Source organism: Gymnoscopelus braueri (genome assembly GCF_963280865.1).
Source record: "Gymnoscopelus braueri genome assembly, chromosome: 21".
Lineage (NCBI taxonomy): Eukaryota > Metazoa > Chordata > Actinopteri > Myctophiformes > Myctophidae > Gymnoscopelus > Gymnoscopelus braueri.
The window spans coordinates 11,536,429-11,557,271 of NC_137623.1; the positions used below are offsets into that span (position 1 = coordinate 11,536,429).

Sequence of the window (20,843 nt, forward strand, 5' to 3'; positions counted from 1 at the left end):
CTAGTTCAACTTCTACTGATTCTAGACTACCAGAACCCCAGTAACTAACGTTTTATTGCCCAATATTTATTCACATCCAGTTCTATTGTGTGTTTAATTGCCCCTTTATTATTATCACATAACACTGGCTCCCCAACTAGGCCTACTAGGAGGAGGACCAAAACTTGTAGGGAAGACGCACACGAAGCAGAGGTGAAAAGTAACTAAGTACATTTACTCAAGTACTGTACTTAAGTACAATTTTGAGGTATTTTTTACTTTACTGGAGTATTTCCAATTTTCAATACTTTTACTTCTACTCCACTACATCTCAGAGGAAAATATTTTACTTTTACCCCACTACAATTATGTACTACTTTGTAGATTTTGATTATTATTACAAAACCACTTCAGACCTATATGCTTTGGCAATTTGAAAATAGCAGATCTACAAGCTTGTGATGCGTTGTGAGCTTGTAGATCTGCTATTTTCAAAGGATTTGTATACATTTGAAAACTTGTGAAATGGGACATTCTGCAAAATGAGTACTTTTTGGTACTTTAAGTACATTTTGACGCCATTACTTTTGCACTTTTACTCAAGTACATTTTGAATACCAAACTTGTACTTGTAACAGACTATTTCTACAATAGGGTATTGCTACTTTTACTTAAAGTAAAAAATGTGAGTACTTCTTCCATCACTGAGGAAGACTAGGGACAGAACAGAGGGAACTTGCATCAGCCACAGCCAGCAGGGGCGGTCCACACGTGTGTCTGAATACCGAAACGCTCGCCCCAAAACACAGTCGCCCCGGGGCAAATCCGGCGACCTCGGTACGGGCATGGTCATCGATGAACTTCAAACTGGTGTTTGCACTTTCTCCCTTTTTGGCCCGCACATCTACATAAACGTTCAGATTTCAAATATAAAGTTCAAACCCCATGGCCGCGGATGTTACAATACTGTACGGGCCCTCAGAAGTACCCGTATATTCCGTATTGTTCAATAAAAAGCATTTTAATCCGATCGGTGGCCATTTTCTCCATATGCTTTCAACTACGCGGTTGGGAGGTGTATTGCACTCTGATACGTTATAACTATATGAGAAATGGCCACCAATCAGATTAAAATGCTTTTTTATTGAACAATATGGAAAATACGGGTACTTCTGAGGACCCGTACATAATTGTAACATCTGTGGCCATGCGGTAAGCACTTTATATTTGAAATATGAACGTTTATGTAGATGTACGAGCCAAAAAGGGAGAAAGTGCAAACACCAGGTTGAAGTTCATCCATGGCTAGCCTAACCCTAAATGTATTTCTAACCTTATCCTCAGTCAAACGATACAAGAATACAAGAACCAGTGTGGTGGCGAGCGATCCGCGTATTTTGGGGCGAGCGTTCCCGGTTACCGTGTGTGTCCGGTGTCCCCGTGTGAGCAGAAAACCGAAAGAGGAGTCGCAATCTGGAGCAACAGGAGGGGACCAGAAAAGGGACCCAAAAAATGACCACCCAGAACTGTATATGAGTCCCCGACGTGTTTGGTCGCCGTTACTTTATATCAGATCTCCGACACGGGTCTGTCTTGATGCTGGGAGATTCGATCGTTCGATGTAGCATCATCACAACGAACTTCAGGAAACTACTGAGTTTTTTCAGCCTACATGTGGAGCCGGCATTGACAGTGTCATTGATTGTCGTCGCTCAGGGAGGTTGTTGTGAGGTTGTTGTGCATTAGATTAATGCCGCCTCTTGTTACACTACCTGTTGCTGGTCGCATCAAGGGGGGTGTATTATATGTCCACGTGTTTAGGGTGCAAGGGTCTCTCTCTGTAAACCCTGATCACTGGACTTCAACACCGCAGACCAGACGATCACACATGAGTTGTGATCCGTTGTCGTAGCCACAACTCGATCCTCCTCTCTGTTTTCCTTTAGTTTATAATAGACTTTATATGTGTGATCAGTTTGTATAACCTATTTAATTAGCTAGATCTTTTTTTCCCAAAGATGTCGTGCCTTTTACTAGGAGTAATAAGAAGGTGAGTGTTTTATATGGACTTATTTTACTGTGTTATTTATTTATTTATTTAATTATGTTGTATCTCTGATCTGAAAGGGGGTGTGTGCATCGCATTTACACTGACAGTACATGGTGTACTGTACTGTACACTGGGTGTTTGAATTGGTCTAGCTGGAACTTGCATCGTTTCACGTTTGTGCATGTGATCAGTGGTGGAAAAAGTGCTCAGAAGTTTTACTTAAATAAAAGTATCAATACTGCAATGTAGAAATGGCTGGAATTCAAAATGTAGCCTACTTGAGTAAAAGTACAAAAGTATTGGCATCAAAATGTACTTAAATTACCAAAAGTAAAAGTACTCATTATGCAGAATGTCCCATCTCAAGTTTTCAAATGTATAAAAAAACTTGAAAATAGCAGATCTACAAGCTCACAATGCTGCTACGCATTGTGAGCTGGTAGATCTGCTATTTTCAAATTGGACGAAGTAAATATAGGGCTGAAGTGGTTAATGTGTTTGTTTTGTGACAATCTAAATCTGCAAAGTAACTAAAGCTGTCAAATAATTGTAGTTGAGTAAAAGTACAATATTTGCCTCTGAGATGTAGTGGAGTAGAAGTAAAAGTACTGAAAATTGGAAGTACTCCAGTAAAGTAAAAAAGACCTCAAAATTGTACTTAAGTACAGTACTTGAGTACATGTACTTAGTTACTTTACACCACTGGATGTGATCACATTTTTACCAGTCAGTGTAGCTGAATAGGCGATATTGTTGTCGGTGTGACAATGCCAGTCTCAGTGCAACTGTAAGGTCTATAAAAGCATATATTGTTAGGCCACACACTATTAGATAGGACAAATATTTTAACAGTACAATGGCTAATACAGATAAGCTACCTTTAGCCAGATTGGCAAACCTACATTTCAAGATATGGCCATTGGCACTCTTCCTAAATACATATTGTTTTCATAATATGTGTTTAGGTACACACAGGTATTAGGGTACACAGTACACACCTATCCTTTCTTTCCCACATGGGCAATATTTGAATAATTGGCTATAAAGACATTAATTTTTTAGGTGTGGACAGTGGGATAGATCAGGACTTTTAAGACCTTTTTAATACCCCCCAAAAAATGAAAGAAAAGAAAGAAGACCATTACAGCATCAAAAGTAATCAACAAACTATAATATAAAAACTAGTCAAACATTGGCCAAATTGTCAAATAATAAAAGAAAGAGGCAAAAAAATGTGAAAAACGCCGATCTACAAGCTCATTGCGAGGCGTTGTGAGCTTGTAGATCTGCTATTTTCACTATATTTATCTGTGGAACCGAGTCAAACAAAATGTAATGCCTCAACTCAACTGCAAAAGTGCTTGTTTAGAGTGGGGGGTCCCCAGTTCAAATATGATTATTTTGGTGGGTTCACATCCAGGTTGAGAACCATTGGGATAGATAACTGAGTTGGGAAATGCGTTGAATTTTCTCAGCTGTTAACAAAACTGTCTAAATCCGACACCGGAGTGCGGAGCTGCCAATGACACTGTCACAGGACAACAGCCTCTATCCCACCAACGCACACTCAGAGTTGTATGTGTCAAAGTGTTGTCCTAATTGTATCCAAATCTCTACATTTCCTGTTCTTCACTACTCTCTTCCTTAGGTTGTGTGGTCCTATCACACAGGGACTGAGGAGTACATACTGTGAGCACTCCGCAACTGTGTGTGTGTGTGTGTGTGTGTGTGTGTGTGTGTGTGTGTGTGTGTGTGTGTGTGTGTGCTTATGCTTGCCATAGGGGAATGCATGTCAGTCAATTGACCATTTCACAAGGAATGCATGTGAAGACTACGTTATATTTATATACTTAGATCGTGGCGCTCGCGGGAAAATAACCTACTAGTGACACGTCGTACAATATAGGTTCGAGTATTACAGATCAGAAAGAAAGTCTAATATTAATTTATTGTATGTGTTTGTATTTGTGCTCAAGACATTTTGAAGGCCTTGTCCCATTATAACATGTCCCATGTGTTTCATTGCTCCTAAGGAGCATCCCATGTACTCACCACAGGCATGGCATGTCTAGGCCCCAATGTAAGTCACAGAGGCTATAAGCAAGATGTGCATGCAATGTAAGGCCCTATACCTACCTACGTGCTGTTATTGCTTGCTTCCTGTGTGTAGACTATGCCCTGTGAAACTATTGACCGATGTGGGTGTGTGTGCTTGTGGAGCATGTGGATTGGCCTGCTGATTCAGAGACGTGTTATTGTACTGGGGGAAAACGAACTGTGCACTGCTCAGCCCGGAGCCAAGCGACAGCAGGGGAGGGGGGTCATGAGAACTGATACATTCCCCTGGTTCTATCTCCTCTCACCATGCATCCACTCAGGTGCTCCGTTCTTCATAAGATCCCTGGTTAAAAAGTGTGTGTACTCATGTGTCTTGTTCAAGATCCCCCTCTTCATGGGGAATAGTACAGTTAACCACATAAACTCTATTCAAAATGTTCCAAGAAATAGCTGATCTATAAGTTAAACGCTGTGACGCGTTTAGAGCTTAGAGATTGTCTATTCTTGAATTTATTTTCTTTGAGAGCATTGTCATCTATAATGACATGGCCAAAATAGGGATGCCAGTTTGAAAGTGGTTAAAACAATGCAGTGTGCAGCAGCACAAACGTTTGCTCAGCGTTTTAGCTCAGCGCAAGTTTTTACAGGCCTCCCATAAATTAGGAGCTTCGCCCGCCGCTACGCTAAATGGAACCATGTTTAACTTGTGTAATGGTTCAACCGATTCGGGGGATGGGGCGAGGAGAGATGAGCACAGGATAGGGGGAGGGAGAGGAAAAAAGAGAGGGAGAGAGGAGCGAAAGAATGAGTGGAGCCCTTTGGGCATCAAAGGTCATTAGGGGATGATGAGGTCTTTGAAGAATGACATAATAGAATGAGGAACAGAGGAGCTACTCTCCGCACGCTTGTTTGTTTCCCATTCGGGTCTTTGTCGCACCAGTCCGTGGCTCTACTCCTGTAGACAAGCAAGGACCATTCTGTGTTTTATTGATTCACTTTGGAAATCTGACCTTATCTGATTTCACTTTCTAATCACATTAGAGTTTTAACTCTGAGCACTGTACACACGGTTATGTTGATTTGTAACGTGATCGAGCACAGGGGCCATGCTTGGTTGATTCTCTTTGGCGAGAACGAGGGGCGAAGGAAGGCATATTGATCTATTTGTGGTGGAATTATCCTCATGTTTGACTAGTGACATTTATGATCAAATGTCAAATATGTGTCCTTGGATTTGTTGCTTAACCACTTTAAACCCTATTTACTACAGTTGACCGGAGTCCCTCAGGGGTCTATCCAAAACCCATTCCTTTCCCCCCTAGTCAACACCAAATCTCTTTGCAGATAATAGCCGATCTACAAACTCACAATGGATCGCATTGCACTGTGTTGTGAGCAGATCTTCTGTCTTTAAAATGGTAGCTATAATGACATGACAATGTTTTGATTTGTGTGGGTTGAATGGGTTATCCAACACAGATTGAAACATATTTTTTTTTGGGTTAAAGCGATAGTTCACCCAAAAAAAACATTCTATCGATTAGTCAGCCCATGGAGACTTGAATTATTTTGTTACTTGACTATTGGCTTAGGAATACGACAAAAACAAAAAAGAAACCATGGGGTGATTTATCAATAGAAAAAAGTTATTTTGGGGTTACTATCCCTTTAATCAAGAAGTCTGAACAATGATTTGGTGTGCTGGTTACTTACTTTAAAATACCGGTATTTGACATTTTTAATGCAGCACCCACTGTCGATGTGCGTGTAGTTAACCCTTCACTATAAAGACATGCCCATAGTAGGGACACCAGGGTTAATGTAGTTAAGGAACAGGGTCAAGTTCCATGTTCTATAGTAGTCTGAACCTTGAGTTTGGGTAGAAGTTGTTCTTGGCATCTTGCCCATCTCCCCCGTCAAGTTACAAGTTATCTTCTCACTGTGGGCTTATAAGGCTTGGCTATGCACGTAGCCTTTGTACTCGCACGCTGACCAAACGTGTGTGTGCATGCGTGTGTCCACTCCATGCACACATGATGTACAATGACGCCCTCAGTGCTGCCAATTGGGAGCTGTATGCCGGCGGTTTTCAGAGCAACTGTCTCACTCTCTTTCAACCAACCGCTCAAGTAGAAAAGTGTGATTTGTGTTCCTGGTCGTAATGAACCACCGACTTCTACGTGAAGTGCAGTGTGACTGAAATTATAAAGCAAATTCCTAGGGATGCATGATTTATCATATCAATATGAGCAATATCAGCCTTAAAAATTCAACATAATTTGAACCGATTATTAAAATAATATATTTTAGCCAATGTTTTTTTTTAATAATATTTATGTTTGAATGTGAAGTTGAAAAAGCTTTTTGTGATGATGAAGGGTGCATATTCAATCAGTGTTTTAAATTCTTCTGAATCGGACGGAAATCGGCGCATCCCCACAAATTACAGTATTTCTATTCTGCTGCTGTATGTTTAATATTTTGTGGAAGGATGGTTCTAAAACCTTCCTTTTGATTAGTTGATGAAGATTCCATCTGAGGTCACCAGTAGCAGAGTGACCTTGCGCACATGCACACGCACACGCACACAGTATTTCAGGTTAAGCCAGTCATCACTATGCACTGGTGCCCTTTGTTACTGTAGCAAACTATAGGAAGGCAGAGAAAGGGATCACACACACAGGGCCTCTGTTTAAACAGCGTGCGCAGTTGAAACCCTCTTCAGAGGCTTGGCGTTGTAAATACCGTGCGCTGTTAACAAACAATAGGCTGGCCATCTCCTCTCCTCTCTCATTATGCGAATGAGCTTATTGCTGAGGTCTCAGGTTGCACCGTCTACCCCAGGGTAAACGCAGGGCAACGGTAGGCATGTCTCTGTCCCTGCTGTCGCATGAATGCCCTGCCCCGTAGTTACAGCTTTGGACTTCCAAAAATGCAAGGGTGTCAGCTGGAAAAAGTGTTTCTCTTTTGGTTAATTACTGTGAGGTTATGAATAGTTTGTGTGGTGGTGAGATTTTTAATCAGTGACGGTATGCACCCACTCCCCCTGTAGATAACAACAATGTCTCCTCCACTACTAGGCTCTGTGGTGCAACTGTAGTCCCGGTATACTGAAAGTGGCATACCTGTTTCCGGTTCCAGTTCAGCTTCGCATAGCTTCATTTGATTGGTCGGGCAGCACATTGAAACTGGAAACAAACGGGTTCCCGGAACTCATAGCGTTCCCGGAACTCATAGCATTGTTTGATAGGTGGGGCAGCAGATCATTATGACCATAAACACATGTGTTTCCAGTTTCAATCTGGGTATTCCCAGCACCTACTAGTGAGCTGTTTCACCAGGGGGGTGTAACGCATGCGGAGGAACATTTTATCCATCTCAGTTTCAATCCCTGCTGAACGGTGCCCCAACCAACCCTTATGAGTCGCTAGTGCAGCGACAGAGATCGTCTTTCCAGGGGCAGATAGTTGAGTGGTTGAGGTTCGTATCACATGCCTGATAGGGAGACCCGGTTTTGATACCCGGCCAGGACTTCCTTTTTACCACATGAACCCTAGCATCCCGGATCTGGGACAAATATTTGGCAAAAATAACAAATCTACAACGTACTTGTAGATTGGCTATTTTCTGCAAAGAGATTTGGAGAGGGAAAAAGGGAGAGGACTTTGTATTATCCCCCCCCTGTCACCCCACACCCGGTCAACAAAGTATTATAGGGTTCAGTGGTTAAGAGCAGATTGGAAATGTTAACACTGTTATAATAAAGAATCCCTTGAAAGGAAATGGGAAAACAAACTCTAGTCCTCCAATGTAACGTTTTATCCCTCAAGTCATCCTAGTTGGCAAGCAGTTCCAGTTAGTCTGTCAGATACTGTCTGAACGTAGTCGTTAAACCTGTTGAACCTCATTCACTTAAACCTTATCAGGACCGCAGTGCACAGCAAACTATGGTTGTAATATTTTTTATAGTTTCTTTTCATTTTCTACACAATTTAGTTGTTGCCAATTCCCCCCATATTTGTATAGTCCTTGTCACTACCAACCTCTACTGTTTGGTCTTGAGGAGGATGTAGACAGTCACAGGTCTCATCCGATACACATGCAACATTTTCTTTTGTGCAGTTTTCCAGGAAGAGAATGTGATATTGTTTATTTATGTTTTTAGTGTCTTATAATCCCGTAAGGGATGGGTCTTAAGACACGAAAATAAAAAATCATTCATTCATTCATTCATTCATTCATGTAGTCGCCAGCCGCTTCTTTTCAGCTGACAGTGAGGACTCTGAGGAGTTTCACTGGGTGTAACGTATGTGGAGGAACATTAGCCTGGGATCCAGCCTGCTTCGCTACGTTCGGCGGACTTTTTTTTCTCTCTTCGCTTCTCAGTCTGGAAAGCCTCCTATTGACTCGTTTTGCAGAACTACACTGGAACTACATATGTTACGTTGGGCAACGTCGTTGCTGATTGGATGTTGTTCAAACGAATGACGAATCACAACGATCACACTGTTTTTTTTGTCCCGCCCCGCACCACAGACCAATCAGAAGCCCGAGGTTCGATTTCTACCTTATGCCATGTCCCGCCTCCCTTGGAGATAGGAGCCTTTCCAGACTAAGAAGCGAAGAGAGAAAATAAAGTCCGCCGAACGTAGCGAAGCAGGCTGGATACCAGGCTAGAGGAACATGCCATCCCTCCCAGTTCTGCTCCCTGCTGAACAAGCATCCAAACCAACCGCTAGTACAGTGACGGAGATTGACCTTGCCTGCTTGCTTTTCACTCACGAACATGACCAATTGTGTTCGATGGAACTCAACCAAGTCGAACCCCAGTCTCCACGGTGGTGGACAGATACTTTTATGGTTATTATAGTTTAAAGCCCAGTTCACTAATTACTCTCAACGCAACTTGTTGCAACTTGCAACAACTTGCAACCATTCGCAACCACTTGCAACATTATCCCCAAACTGCGCTGACCTGCAACGGGTCAATTCAGACCGCTGCAATTTCTTGCAACTGGTTGCAAGATGCTACTAGTTTAGTTGTGTTAAGTATCGGGCACCTGATATATATATATATATATATATATATATATAGCAGCTAAGACAAATACATCATTCTGATATTTGAGCTTCTGTTTCCAAACTTTCCATGTTTGATTATTAGGTTGCATGAAATGTGTAACATGAATAACGTTAATTCAAAATCTGGGATAATTCCCAGATGTATTGCTGTACTTTAAATTAATTGAACTACCCAATATTTGCACCCAACGCAGACTAAGAAAAATACTACTCCTCTGCATCTTCCTTCTTCATCCGTGATTTAGGACAATTCCCTAACCCAGGACAAAGGTTTATACCTGCTGCTTTCCCCAGAGTGTGTATTGTGTATAGTATAGTTGTTGTCCACGATGAGAAAACACCATTCTTCTAACCCTGTGGTTCTCAAAGGAGTTCCAATCCAAATGGACCCTTAAAGGTCTGTAACTCTGAGGATGTACAATTGGAACCAAATGGACACCTATAGGTCTATTTGTACACCCTCAGAGAGTTATGGGGGTACTTGAAATTAAAAAGTTTGAAAATCACTGCTCTAAACAATCCATTCATTTCTCTTCTCTTCCAGGCGGGGTGGTGTTGGGGCCAGCATCGGGGTTCGATCCCTGGCCTCCATCCCCTCTCTGCCCCCGGCTGTTGCTGAGTTTGTTAAGGGGGCGGTGGATGAGTGCAAGCCCGCCCGTGTGCACGTGGTGACGGGGACACCAGAAGAATCGGCAAACATCCTGGCTGGCCTGGAGAAGGAAGGGATGGTTAAGAGGCTGACCAAATATGAGAACTGGTAAATACTGTAATTAATCAGAATCAAGTTTATTTGCGCTGTACATTTGTATTACAGTTTCTCCCTACCAATCCTACTTCTCTTTTCACAACATTATTTATAAAGCACCACTAAAAAAAAGAACAAAAGAAAAATGACATTAGATTATAAAATGGTCTGCAGTGGTGGAAAAAGTACTCAAATGTTATCAATACTGCAATGTAGAAGTACTCTGTTACAAGTAAAGATCCGGAATTCTAAATTTACTTGAGTAAAAGTGCTAAAGTATTGGTATCAAAATGTACTTAAAGTACCAAAAGTAAAAGTAAATTTTTTTTTGAAAATAGCAGATCTACAAGCTCACGCTGTGAGCTTGTAGATCAGCTGATCTACAAGCTCAGCGCTGTGAGCTTGTAGATCAGCTATTTTCAAATAGCCTAGGTATAAAATAGGGCTAAAGTGGTTAATGTTTAATGTTTTATAATGTAATAATTTATATCTGCAAAGTAACTAGTAACTAAAGTTTTCAAATAATTCTAGTAGAGTAAAAGTACAATATTTGCCTCTGAGATGTAGTGGAGTAGAAGTAAAAGCATAGACAATTGGTCTAGTACCTCAAAATTGTACTTAAGTACATTGCTTGAGTAAATGTACTTAGTTACTTTACACCACTGATGGTCTGGGGCATTCATTCACAATAAACTCAGTTCTAGTATCACCCTGTGCTTTGTGAGACTCTCACCAGCCACCTATCTCCATGCACATGAATCCATAGTACATGTTAAAGGAGAGATCCGCCCATTTTAAGTGTTATCTTTGATGTGTCGCTAATCACTCACCATCATTGAAAGGGCGTTGAGTTATTTCAGAGAGTCCCGTGTCGTCATTTTTTCGACCCCCTCCGTTGGCATAATGGGAGCCCGTGTAAATTGAGTGAAAATCGTCTATTATAACCGATGCAAAGTTAGTATTTTCTCTACTACTGCTCATTGTGGACTCTCATGATACTCAAACGTGCACTGAATGTCGCGAACGAGCTATCGTTAATGCAGAACGAGATGATGCTTGGTTGCTTACTTCTTCCACAGACGCCAGGTTCTGTGGAAGAAGTAAGCAACCAGCGTCGTCTAGTTCTGCACGAACGATAACTCATGCGCGACATTCAGTGCACGTTTGAGTATCATGAGAGTCCACAATGAGCAGTAGTAGAGAAAATACTAACTTTGCATCGGTTATAATAGACGATTTTCACTCTTACACGGGCTCCCATTATGCCAACGGAGGGGGTCGAAAAAATGACGACACGGGACTCTCTGAAATAACTCAACGTCCCTTTCAATGATGGTGAGTGATAAGCGACACATCAAAGATAACACTTAAAATGTCCGGATCTCTCCTTTAAGGACACCGACATCAATCGACCTCTCTGTCACGCTCTCACATCGTGTACACCGAGACGACCGCGGCGTGCCAGACGCTCACTGTCATAAAACCAGATAAGAAGGAATAATATGTAAAGTGTATTATTAAATGAACTTTCACCCCCAGAGGATTATAGATGTATTTACTGTAGCTATCATTATGATGATCTTTATTGTCGGGACACATTTACCTCAGTTTATGGCTGCGGTTGTAGATTAAAGAAGTCTTCGTTCTGGGACACTTCCTGTGTTACAGTAGCGCTGCAGATGCTAGTCTGATGCTATCACACCTGACAACTTTTAGCCTGACATGACATTACATTATAATATAGATACATAATCCATATAAATAAAGACTTAACAGCCTAACGTGACTTAGAGCTGTACAATATAGAGAAGTATAATCCATATAAATAAGGGCTTATAGGCAAACATGATATACTGTAGACCCCTAGGGGGTCCCCAGAGTTACTACAGGGGAGCCACCAAATCTTTGTGTGATAGGATCATGTTTTTTACATGAACCACTTGAAACCCAGCATCCCTATTCTGAGTGGAACATTAGCCAAAAATAGCAGATCTACAAGCTCACAACGCCTCGCAGTGCGAGGCGTTGTGAGCTTGTAGATCTGCTATTTTTGGCAAAGAGGTTTGGTGTAGAGGGGAAAAAATACTAAATATTGACGGTTCAGGTTGTTAAATGTCTGAAAATACACATCGAACATACACTGATGATAGTGCTCTCAAAGTCTATGAAGCTGACTTAGAAATTATGAAAACGTTTAATTTACAACACAACTTTATACAATATGTAGTGGGGGTCCGTGCTTCTTCTCTCTCTCAACAAAGGGGTCCTTGGTCTGAAAACGTTGAATCCCCTGCTGTAGAGCTAAACAATATACAGAAGTCATCCATATAAATAAGAGCTAGTATATAGTAGTCGTAGTTGTAGTCTCCGCGGGTGTCTCTATTTCCACTACTTGTCCTGTCTGCTGTCCGGATTCTTAATGTTCCTTCCTTGTTGACAGCTGGCTGGCCCGCACAGACCCCAAAGACGTGGCTCGAGTGGAGAGCAAGACGGTGATCGTGACCAAGAACCAACGGGACACCATCCCCATCCCAAGTGGAGGAGTCAAGAGCCAGCTGGGCAGCTGGATGAGCGAGAGCGACTGGCAGAAGGCTAGAGCGGAACGTTTCCCTGGCTGCATGGCAGGTGGGGGGATTATACGACGTTAATGTTTTTTTCCATATCACCGCAATTGAGTTGGGTATCAAGTGTACCTTGTTTGTGTGTGACTGTTTGGTTTTGATAAGGTGTAACACTTGTAAAACCCAGAAAAACACATCTAACAGCTGTCCTGCAGTCTAAATATACAGTAAACGCCACTACTGCTCTTGGGCAAATTAAACTTTTCAAATATTCAGCTGTTTGATGATGACTATCGTGATCCGAGACTCATAGAGGTTGTATATAGTAGGGGATTAAGGGTTGATTACACACAGGTGAGGCCAGCTGTCATGATGTTTCTGAAAATCGTATTAAACTTAAACCTCATAGAAATAAAACATAGAAGTTTGGTGACGTGTTCTTAAGGATTCCAATGTTTCCCCTCTATTTTCTATTTCTGTATCACCTTTGAAATGCAGCATTCAGGGGTAACATTCATTTATACATTTTCTCCATTTGCGAGCTTGATGATCATCAGTTATGTATTACATTACCCTCTGCTCTTTACCCTGTCTGCAGGTCGGACCATGTACGTCATCCCCTTCAGCATGGGTCCTGTAGGGTCTACACTGTCTAAATATGGTGTCCAGGTGACTGCTGCCCTCATCAGTTTGCATTAATGTGACCCCCAAATAGCCATACTTTCTAGCTGTGGCTGCCTTATTTTATAACACCACCACCTGAAAATAGCAATTTTAGCTGTTTTTAAAAACATTATTGAATTTTTTTGAGAAATGCTGACAATAATGACATGCCTAAAATAGAGACAACAGGTTTCAAGTGGTTAAACTGCCACTATAATCCATAATCATAACCCTGTGAATTGAATTTGAATTGAAAAAATGTATCCTTTCCAACTGACTCCCCTGGCAGCCCCGCTGGGGGCCACATGTACCATGCAACATGCAGTTTGTATACTTTACATCTACAGTATGTGTTTGTAGATGTCGAGCAACACTTTGTCGAAAAGGATTGGTTGATGCAGTTTAAAATATTGGTCACCATGAGAGACAAAGTTCCTAGTCAAGGGTGATGCAGTTTAGGGGTGCAACAGTTAATCGAACTAATTGATTATACAAAAATATTGATAATAAAATAAAATAAGCAATAATCCCTATTTTCAGTCATTTAAAAAAAACGTTAAAAATAGCAGATCTATAAGCTTATTGATGCAACACGTTGTGTTGTCGGCTATTTTCACTACTTTTGCACAACACAATATATATAAAAAACACGCTGCTTGACTATTCGATGAATCGGAAAAAAAAGAATCGATATACTAATTGCTAAGAAAACAATAGATAGTCGTGGCCCTAATGAAGTTTTCTTCTCCTCGTAGGTGACAGACTCGCCGTACGTGGTGGCCAGTATGGGAGTCATGACGCGCATGGGTACTCCCGTCCTCAACAAACTGGCCGAAGGAGAGGAGTTTGTCCGTTGCCAGCACTCCCTTGGAAGCCCCCTGCCACTCAAAGGTATCACGAAGCCTGTCACAATTATTACATGATGATGGCCTGATCACAATTATTTGAGATAATCGCAATCATTTTGCATAGTCATCAGAATTGTCCAGCCCACATCGCGTCCAGAAGCGAAAGCTGGTAGCTAACCTTTTTAGAAAGTATAAAATGACTAAATGCATGGCCTGTTTGGCCATAGTACATTATTTATTTTGACTGTTGGTAACATTCATTGTCAGTCATTTCTGTGTATATTTAAGTTATTTGTCATATCTGCCCTGCACAGTTTTTGTTTACAAAGACTAACCCGTACAGGGGTATATACTAGGTTCCCTCCTCTTCAGTGAAATTACCTGATCTGCAAGCTCACAATGCGTCATAACACTTGTAGATCGGCTATTTTTTGCCAAAGGGATACTAGGGTTCATGTGGTTAATGGCAGACTTCTCTCTCTCTCCTCCTCCTCCCCAGCTCCCCTGGTCAGCTCATGGCCCTGTAACCCAGAAAAGGTGCTCATCTCCCATCTGCCAGACAGCAGACAGATCGTGTCCTTCGGCAGCGGCTATGGAGGAAACTCTCTCTTGGGGAAGAAGTGCTTCGCTCTCCGCATCGCCTCCCGCATCGCCAGGGACGAGGGCTGGCTGGCCGAGCACATGCTGGTGAGAATGAGCTTGATGGAGAGGGTCCCTTTGTGTATATTTCTGAGGTTTTCCATTTTCAGAATTCGACCCATTAAAGGGATAGTTCACCCCCAAAATGACTTTTTTTCTCTCGATTACTCACCCCATGGAGACTTGAATTCATGGAGATTTTTTGTTTTTGTCACATTCCTGAGCCAATAATTTGATAACCGGCAGTGGTTATCACAAAGTGTCAACTTTGAGTCTCCTACCGGAGACATTAGCATCTTTCCGCCTGTCATCAAATGATGAAAATGTATATCAGTAAATGTATATCAAACCTTTTCATGTCATGGACCCCCAAAATTATATGTATTTGGCCACGGACCCTCATCTCAAAATATTCAGTTCCAGGGACCCCCAGGAGCAAATATTTGAGTTAAAAATGTTCGCTTTAAACCTAAAATATATATAAGATTTGCACACATTTTAAGATCTTTCAAAAATAGCAGATCTGCGAGCGTATATCTGCTATTTTTCAATAGCCAACCAATGTGCTCTATATATAGCTAAAATCTAAAATGACATACAGTAATTGCGTTCCCGGTTTTAATGGGTTAATCAGTTTCATGGACATATAGCTCTTATGCATTCATCTGAAAGATCTCTTATACTACCACTCCCCCTCCCGTCAGAAAATGTTTACAATGAATACATTATTTTAACTACAAATAAAAGACAAATTGTGTAGGAGGTTTGCAATATAAATTCACAAACAACAAAATTATAAAAAAACAAAAAACAAACCTGGGCCCATGATGAACCCTTTTTCAATTTAAAGTATTGTCGTGTTATGTTATTTATCTGTTCAGAAGTTATGAGCATTTTTGTGGCAGGCTACGACTACTGTCACACCCCCTTTTGTCCAATGTATGAAAAGTTCATCAGTTCTTCCTTGGCCCCGAACCATCCTTTCCACCAAATGTTTTGCAATTCCTTTCATTACTGTCCAAGATATCCTGCTAACACGTGGCTGGAGGAGAGGGGCTTAAACATTACCTCCTTGGCCGAGGTAATAAGTAGCTAAAGTGAAGTGAAACGGCCCTCAGTGATTTTTAGGTCTGATAAGGTCAAAGTTCTGTGCATCTGGGTGGCGTAGATGTAAAGCACTCACCCACAGACTCCGGTTTGGCCGGATGTTCCAACAAACAAACAATTGGAAGCTGGCAGGGGATTGTGTCCTTGTCACTGTACTGGCGACATCTGCTGGTTGGTTGGGGCGCCTGTTCAGTTTGGAGTGAATCTTGGAGAATTGTGTATTACAGTCAGATGAAAAGAAGTGTCTGGTGACTCCATGTGTGTCAGAGGAGGCATGTGGTTGTCTACACCCTCCACAGACCAAGAGTGGGGCAGGGGTGGGGTATATATAGGAATTGACAAGCTCTGTACGGACAGGGTTTTAGATGTAGTCTGTCTAGTTTTCAACTAACACCATGGTCATGTTTTGTGCCACACACCTCACCTATTAAAACTCACCACTCACTCTCTCTCTCTCTGCTTTCTTTTCCCCACTTGCTCTCTGCTCTTGCACTTGCTCTTTCTTACACAACCTCCCCTCTCTCCTCTTCATTTCATCTCCTTCTCCTTCCCACTGCCACCTCGTCCTCGCTCAGATCCTAGGTATCACCAGCCCTCAGGGAGTGAAGCGCTACGTAGCCGCGGCCTTTCCCAGTGCCTGTGGTAAGACCAACCTGGCCATGATGAAACCCTCCCTACCGGGCTGGAAGGTTGAATGCGTGGGAGACGACATCGCGTGGATGAAGTTCGACGGCATGGGTGAGCGGGGAGAGGAACACGTGTACAAGCACGTCACAGGACCTGTGTCGCAAGCATGAATATAAACACACACACACACACACGCACACACACACACACACACTCACACTCACACACACACACACACACACACACACACACACACACACACACACACACACACACACACACACACACGCTGGTATGGTTGAATTCATCTTAATTTATGTTTTATCGCACAACAGTATCACTTGTTGTAAAATAATTGATCTTCAAACGATAAATGCACATAATCATGGAGTCCACTATTGGTGACATGCCCCTGTCCCAATTCATATTGTGTATATCACAATAAGACAGTGTTTGAAACCTATTTATAATGGTCTTTGTTAGTTTGAAGTCTATAGTTCATTATGCATTTGCTAATAGTTTCTTTCACTGAAGTGCAGAATTGCTAATTTGGAAATGCTCATTTCATATACTGTTCCAGACAGTGCGGCCCATTAACCCACACAGTAAAGCATCTGTGTCATTTTAGATTTTAGCTATATATATATATATAGCAACATATTGTACGTTTTTCAGAAAACTGGATTTAGAAGGCATTTCTAGAATCTATATGGGTCTCTCTTTATGGCCATTAATTTCCTTGCTCCAGGAAAACTGAGGGCCATCAACCCAGAGAATGGTTTCTTCGGCGTTGCCCCGGGAACCTCCGACAAGACCAACCCGTACGCCATGGCCACCATCCAAAAAAACACAGTGTTCACCAACGTTGGTGAAACCAGCGACGGAGGGGTGTGGTGGGAGGGTCTGGACGCCCCCGCGGATGGGGTCACCCTCACAGACTGGCATGGCAAAGCATGGAAAAAAGGTAAGCTACAGTAGGCTTTACAGAATGTAGACTGGTTCTGTATTATGAACCCAGCTGCTCGTTAGGCCAGTGATTCTCAAACTTTTTCATGTCAAGGACCCCTGAATTATTTGGCTGCGGACTCCCATCTGAAAAGATGTTTTGCCAAATCTAAGAGAAGAGTTGTGTTGTTCAAAGTTTCATAATTATGCCACACTTTTTTACGATTGTTAAAGATTTTTCGAAGGGGTCCCTGAGAACCCCTGCTTTAGGCTGAGGTATTTGCCCACTTTCAATGATATTAGTAGACAGACAGACAGACACAGACATGTCGCTTGACAAAATGTTTTATATCAACTCATTCAATGTTGAAAATGTTTTATTTTTGCTGATCAAAGAATAAATGAAGCCTTCATTTACTATGGTTTACCACAGGCAACCCTACTGCATGTGCCCACCCCAACTCCCGGTTTTGCACCCCGGCCTCCCAATGCCCCATCATCGACCCCCTGTGGGAAAGCGAAGAAGGTGTTCCCATCGACGCCATCATTTTTGGTGGCAGGAGACCAGAAGGTGAATTGAGAAAAATGTCTTTTCAATTTCTTTGTATGGAATATTGGGAATCTTCTGAGATTTAAAAAAAAAAATTATACTTACAGGGAGAGCACACAATCATGTATTGCCCACTTGGTATGGAAATTATTGATCTCAAAGTTCACTTTAACAACCACACGACCGCGGTCGGTAGAAATTGCTTTCGGTACAGCATGGTGGGTAAGCTCAGTGCAATGACAACATCAGCAAAGGTCAAACATGGCCAAACATCAGTATTCACTGTCACAAGACAATGTTCACAGGCAATGTTGACCAATTTGACATGGTCCTGGTGTTCAGAGTCCTCGCCGCAGTGGGAAAGAAATGGGTTGATTTTCCCTCTGATTTACTGATTCTGTTCTAGAGAGTAAATGTATCTAACACAGGCATAAAACACACTATAACGCCACAAGCTGTGATTGAATAATACAGTGAAGATGTTATGATAGCTACATAGCTAACTAACAAATGTATCTTCCAGGAGTCCCTCTGGTGTACGAGACATTTAACTGGCGTCACGGTGTGTTTGTTGGTGCAGCCATGAGGTCGGAGTCCACAGCAGCTGCTGAGCACCAAGGTACACACTCACACACACTTAGGTCATGTTCAAATGACTATTAGTAGGGTTTTATTTGCAAACAAAAACAGAGGAGGACATTTTCCTAACCACTTAAGCCCTACAGGAAATATTTTTCTTTTTTCCTTTTTAGAGCTGGGGCTTTTTTTCGTCCTTTTTCTCCCCAATTTTAGTCGTTATGCCAATTAATTCCCCCCCCCCCCCATCTTGATCATTTGTGTCATTCAAATGGGGTACAATACTGATCTGTATTCTACCCCCAGCTACAACTAGGTGAGGGAACACTGACTCAGGCCTGAATAGAGTGAATTGCAATAATCTAAACATGAATAAATAGGGGCACAATAAAATTAAAGGCAATAAAAGACATCTATTTGTGTTATGTGACATATCTCCTTTTTATAAGCATCCATTGTAAGATATGGGGATGTTCTATGTGTTGTTTAGTGTAACACAGGCTTGTTCTTTTCCTCCAGGCAAGTCGATCATGCACGACCCCTTTGCCATGCGCCCGTTCTTCGGCTACAACTTCGGCGACTACCTGGCTCACTGGCTGAGCATGGAGAACCGCAAGGCCCCCACCCAGCTGCCCAAGATCTTCCACGTCAACTGGTTCAGGAAGGACCCCGCCACGGGCTCCTTCCTCTGGCCGGGCTTCGGCGACAACGCCCGCGTGCTGGAGTGGATCTTCAAGCGCTGCGGAGCCCAGAGCGAGGACGAAGCGGCCAAGAAGAGCATCATCGGCTGGCTGCCACAAGATGGCGCTATCGATACGTCGGGCCTACCGGGCCTGGATATGGGTGCCCTGTTCGACCTGCCTAAGCCCTTCTGGCAGAAAGAGACCCAGGAGTTGAGGGCGTACTTCACCCAGCAGGTGGGAGCTGACCTGCCCGCTCCGGTGGAGGCTGAGCTCAAGGCACTGGAAGACAGAGTACGGGCTTAGAAAACGTGAACCAAGCGGAGTTTAGTGGGAGGAAGTAGAGATGGAGTCGTTAATAATGACACAGGATTAAGCAAGTAGGGGTAGAACCGCAACCACTGATAGATAGGCCAGATTCTACTGCTGATACAATGTTAAAGCCCTCCTTCCATTGCACAACGGTGTCTCTTGACAGCGAGCAACAGCACCGCATTATGAAGCACAAGTTAAACTTAAGGTGTCTTTTCTCAGCATAAGAAATTCATATCCACAATATTTTTTTGTCACTTCACATGTTCTATGGCAGTAGCAGAGTCCTCGGATCTGGGTGGCTCTGACTTATCTTGTGTTTGACAGAAGCCAGGAAGGCCGAAAGGGTAGGGTCACTAGGGTGGGTGAGTCTGGAATGAAGACATCACTTTTACACAGATCTGGGTGGTGTTTGGGGGGTAGTAGGGAAGGAATGAATGAACTGTTCAAAACCCACATAGCTGTTGCAGCAAACAGATATCAAGATGAATTTCAAGATTTATATTAAGCTAAATAATGATGATCCAACATGATTCCTGTCTTATTCCTAGCTGCAGTGCAGACTGAATGCAGAACACTATATACTATGGTCAGTAATAATTACACGTGACCTGGCATGATGACTAGGGGATCAAAGCACAATCGATGTAGTCCAATAGTGCCTTACGGACCGTTATCCAGTCTCTAGGCTCCTAATGTTTACAAGATTAACCCCCAAAGTCTTCTCGGCCAAGCTCTGATGTTTTCATATATTAACTTGTCGAAGGATTTTAAATAATCCTTAGCTCCAGTTCTGTGAACAACGAGTCCTCTGAAATGCTCCTCGTTTCAAGATGAATTCAGCTTGGTCAACCAATACTGTAAGAACATTTTATCAGTGTTCTGTTGTGGAAATAGGCTACACTAAAAATATTTTTAGAAGAATCCCATCGTTGTTGATGGTCATGTGATTTTGTTTGCCACTTTTTGTATTGACCTCTGATATAAACACATGATTTCTGCTAAAGTTTACACAAGTCATAGGTAAAATGTTGGACCAATAAGACAGACTGACATTACCACAGATAATGTGAATGTCGAGATTTTTATTACAGTGCAATGAATAAATAACCTCCAATTGAGACAGTGTTGGGTCTTCATATTCATGTTTGAATTAATACAAACGGATGGACATACACACACACACACACACACACACACTTTATCTTTCTCTGCTATTAGTGTTTTTACTATATATAGAGTATATAGCAGTACTCTATACTACTACAGACTACAGAGTAGCTTACTAAAGAGAGAATAGCTATATTCTGATAGAAATCATTGCTATAGTCAATAGCATATATTGCTATCAATATGCTATCAGAATATAGTTAACAAAAGAGAATCACTACTGAACCTTTAATGCTTACCTATTATAAATG

The 20,843-nt window shown here is 42.1% G+C and overlaps 1 protein-coding gene across 1 annotated transcript; it reads left to right on the plus strand.

The window, feature by feature from the left end:
- Positions 1 to 1,426: 1,426 nt before the first annotated feature.
- On the plus strand, positions 1,427 to 20,537 carry pck2 (phosphoenolpyruvate carboxykinase 2 (mitochondrial)). The gene is made up of 11 exons (XM_080417639.1): positions 1,427 to 2,029; positions 9,714 to 9,926; positions 12,355 to 12,539; positions 13,074 to 13,144; positions 13,894 to 14,029; positions 14,486 to 14,673; positions 16,308 to 16,470; positions 17,108 to 17,323; positions 17,738 to 17,875; positions 18,378 to 18,473; positions 18,950 to 20,537. Exons 1-11 carry the CDS (start codon positions 1,998 to 2,000, stop codon positions 19,414 to 19,416), a joined length of 1,905 nt encoding a protein of 634 aa, XP_080273765.1. The 5' UTR covers positions 1,427 to 1,997; the 3' UTR covers positions 19,417 to 20,537.
- Positions 20,538 to 20,843: the final 306 nt, after the last annotated feature.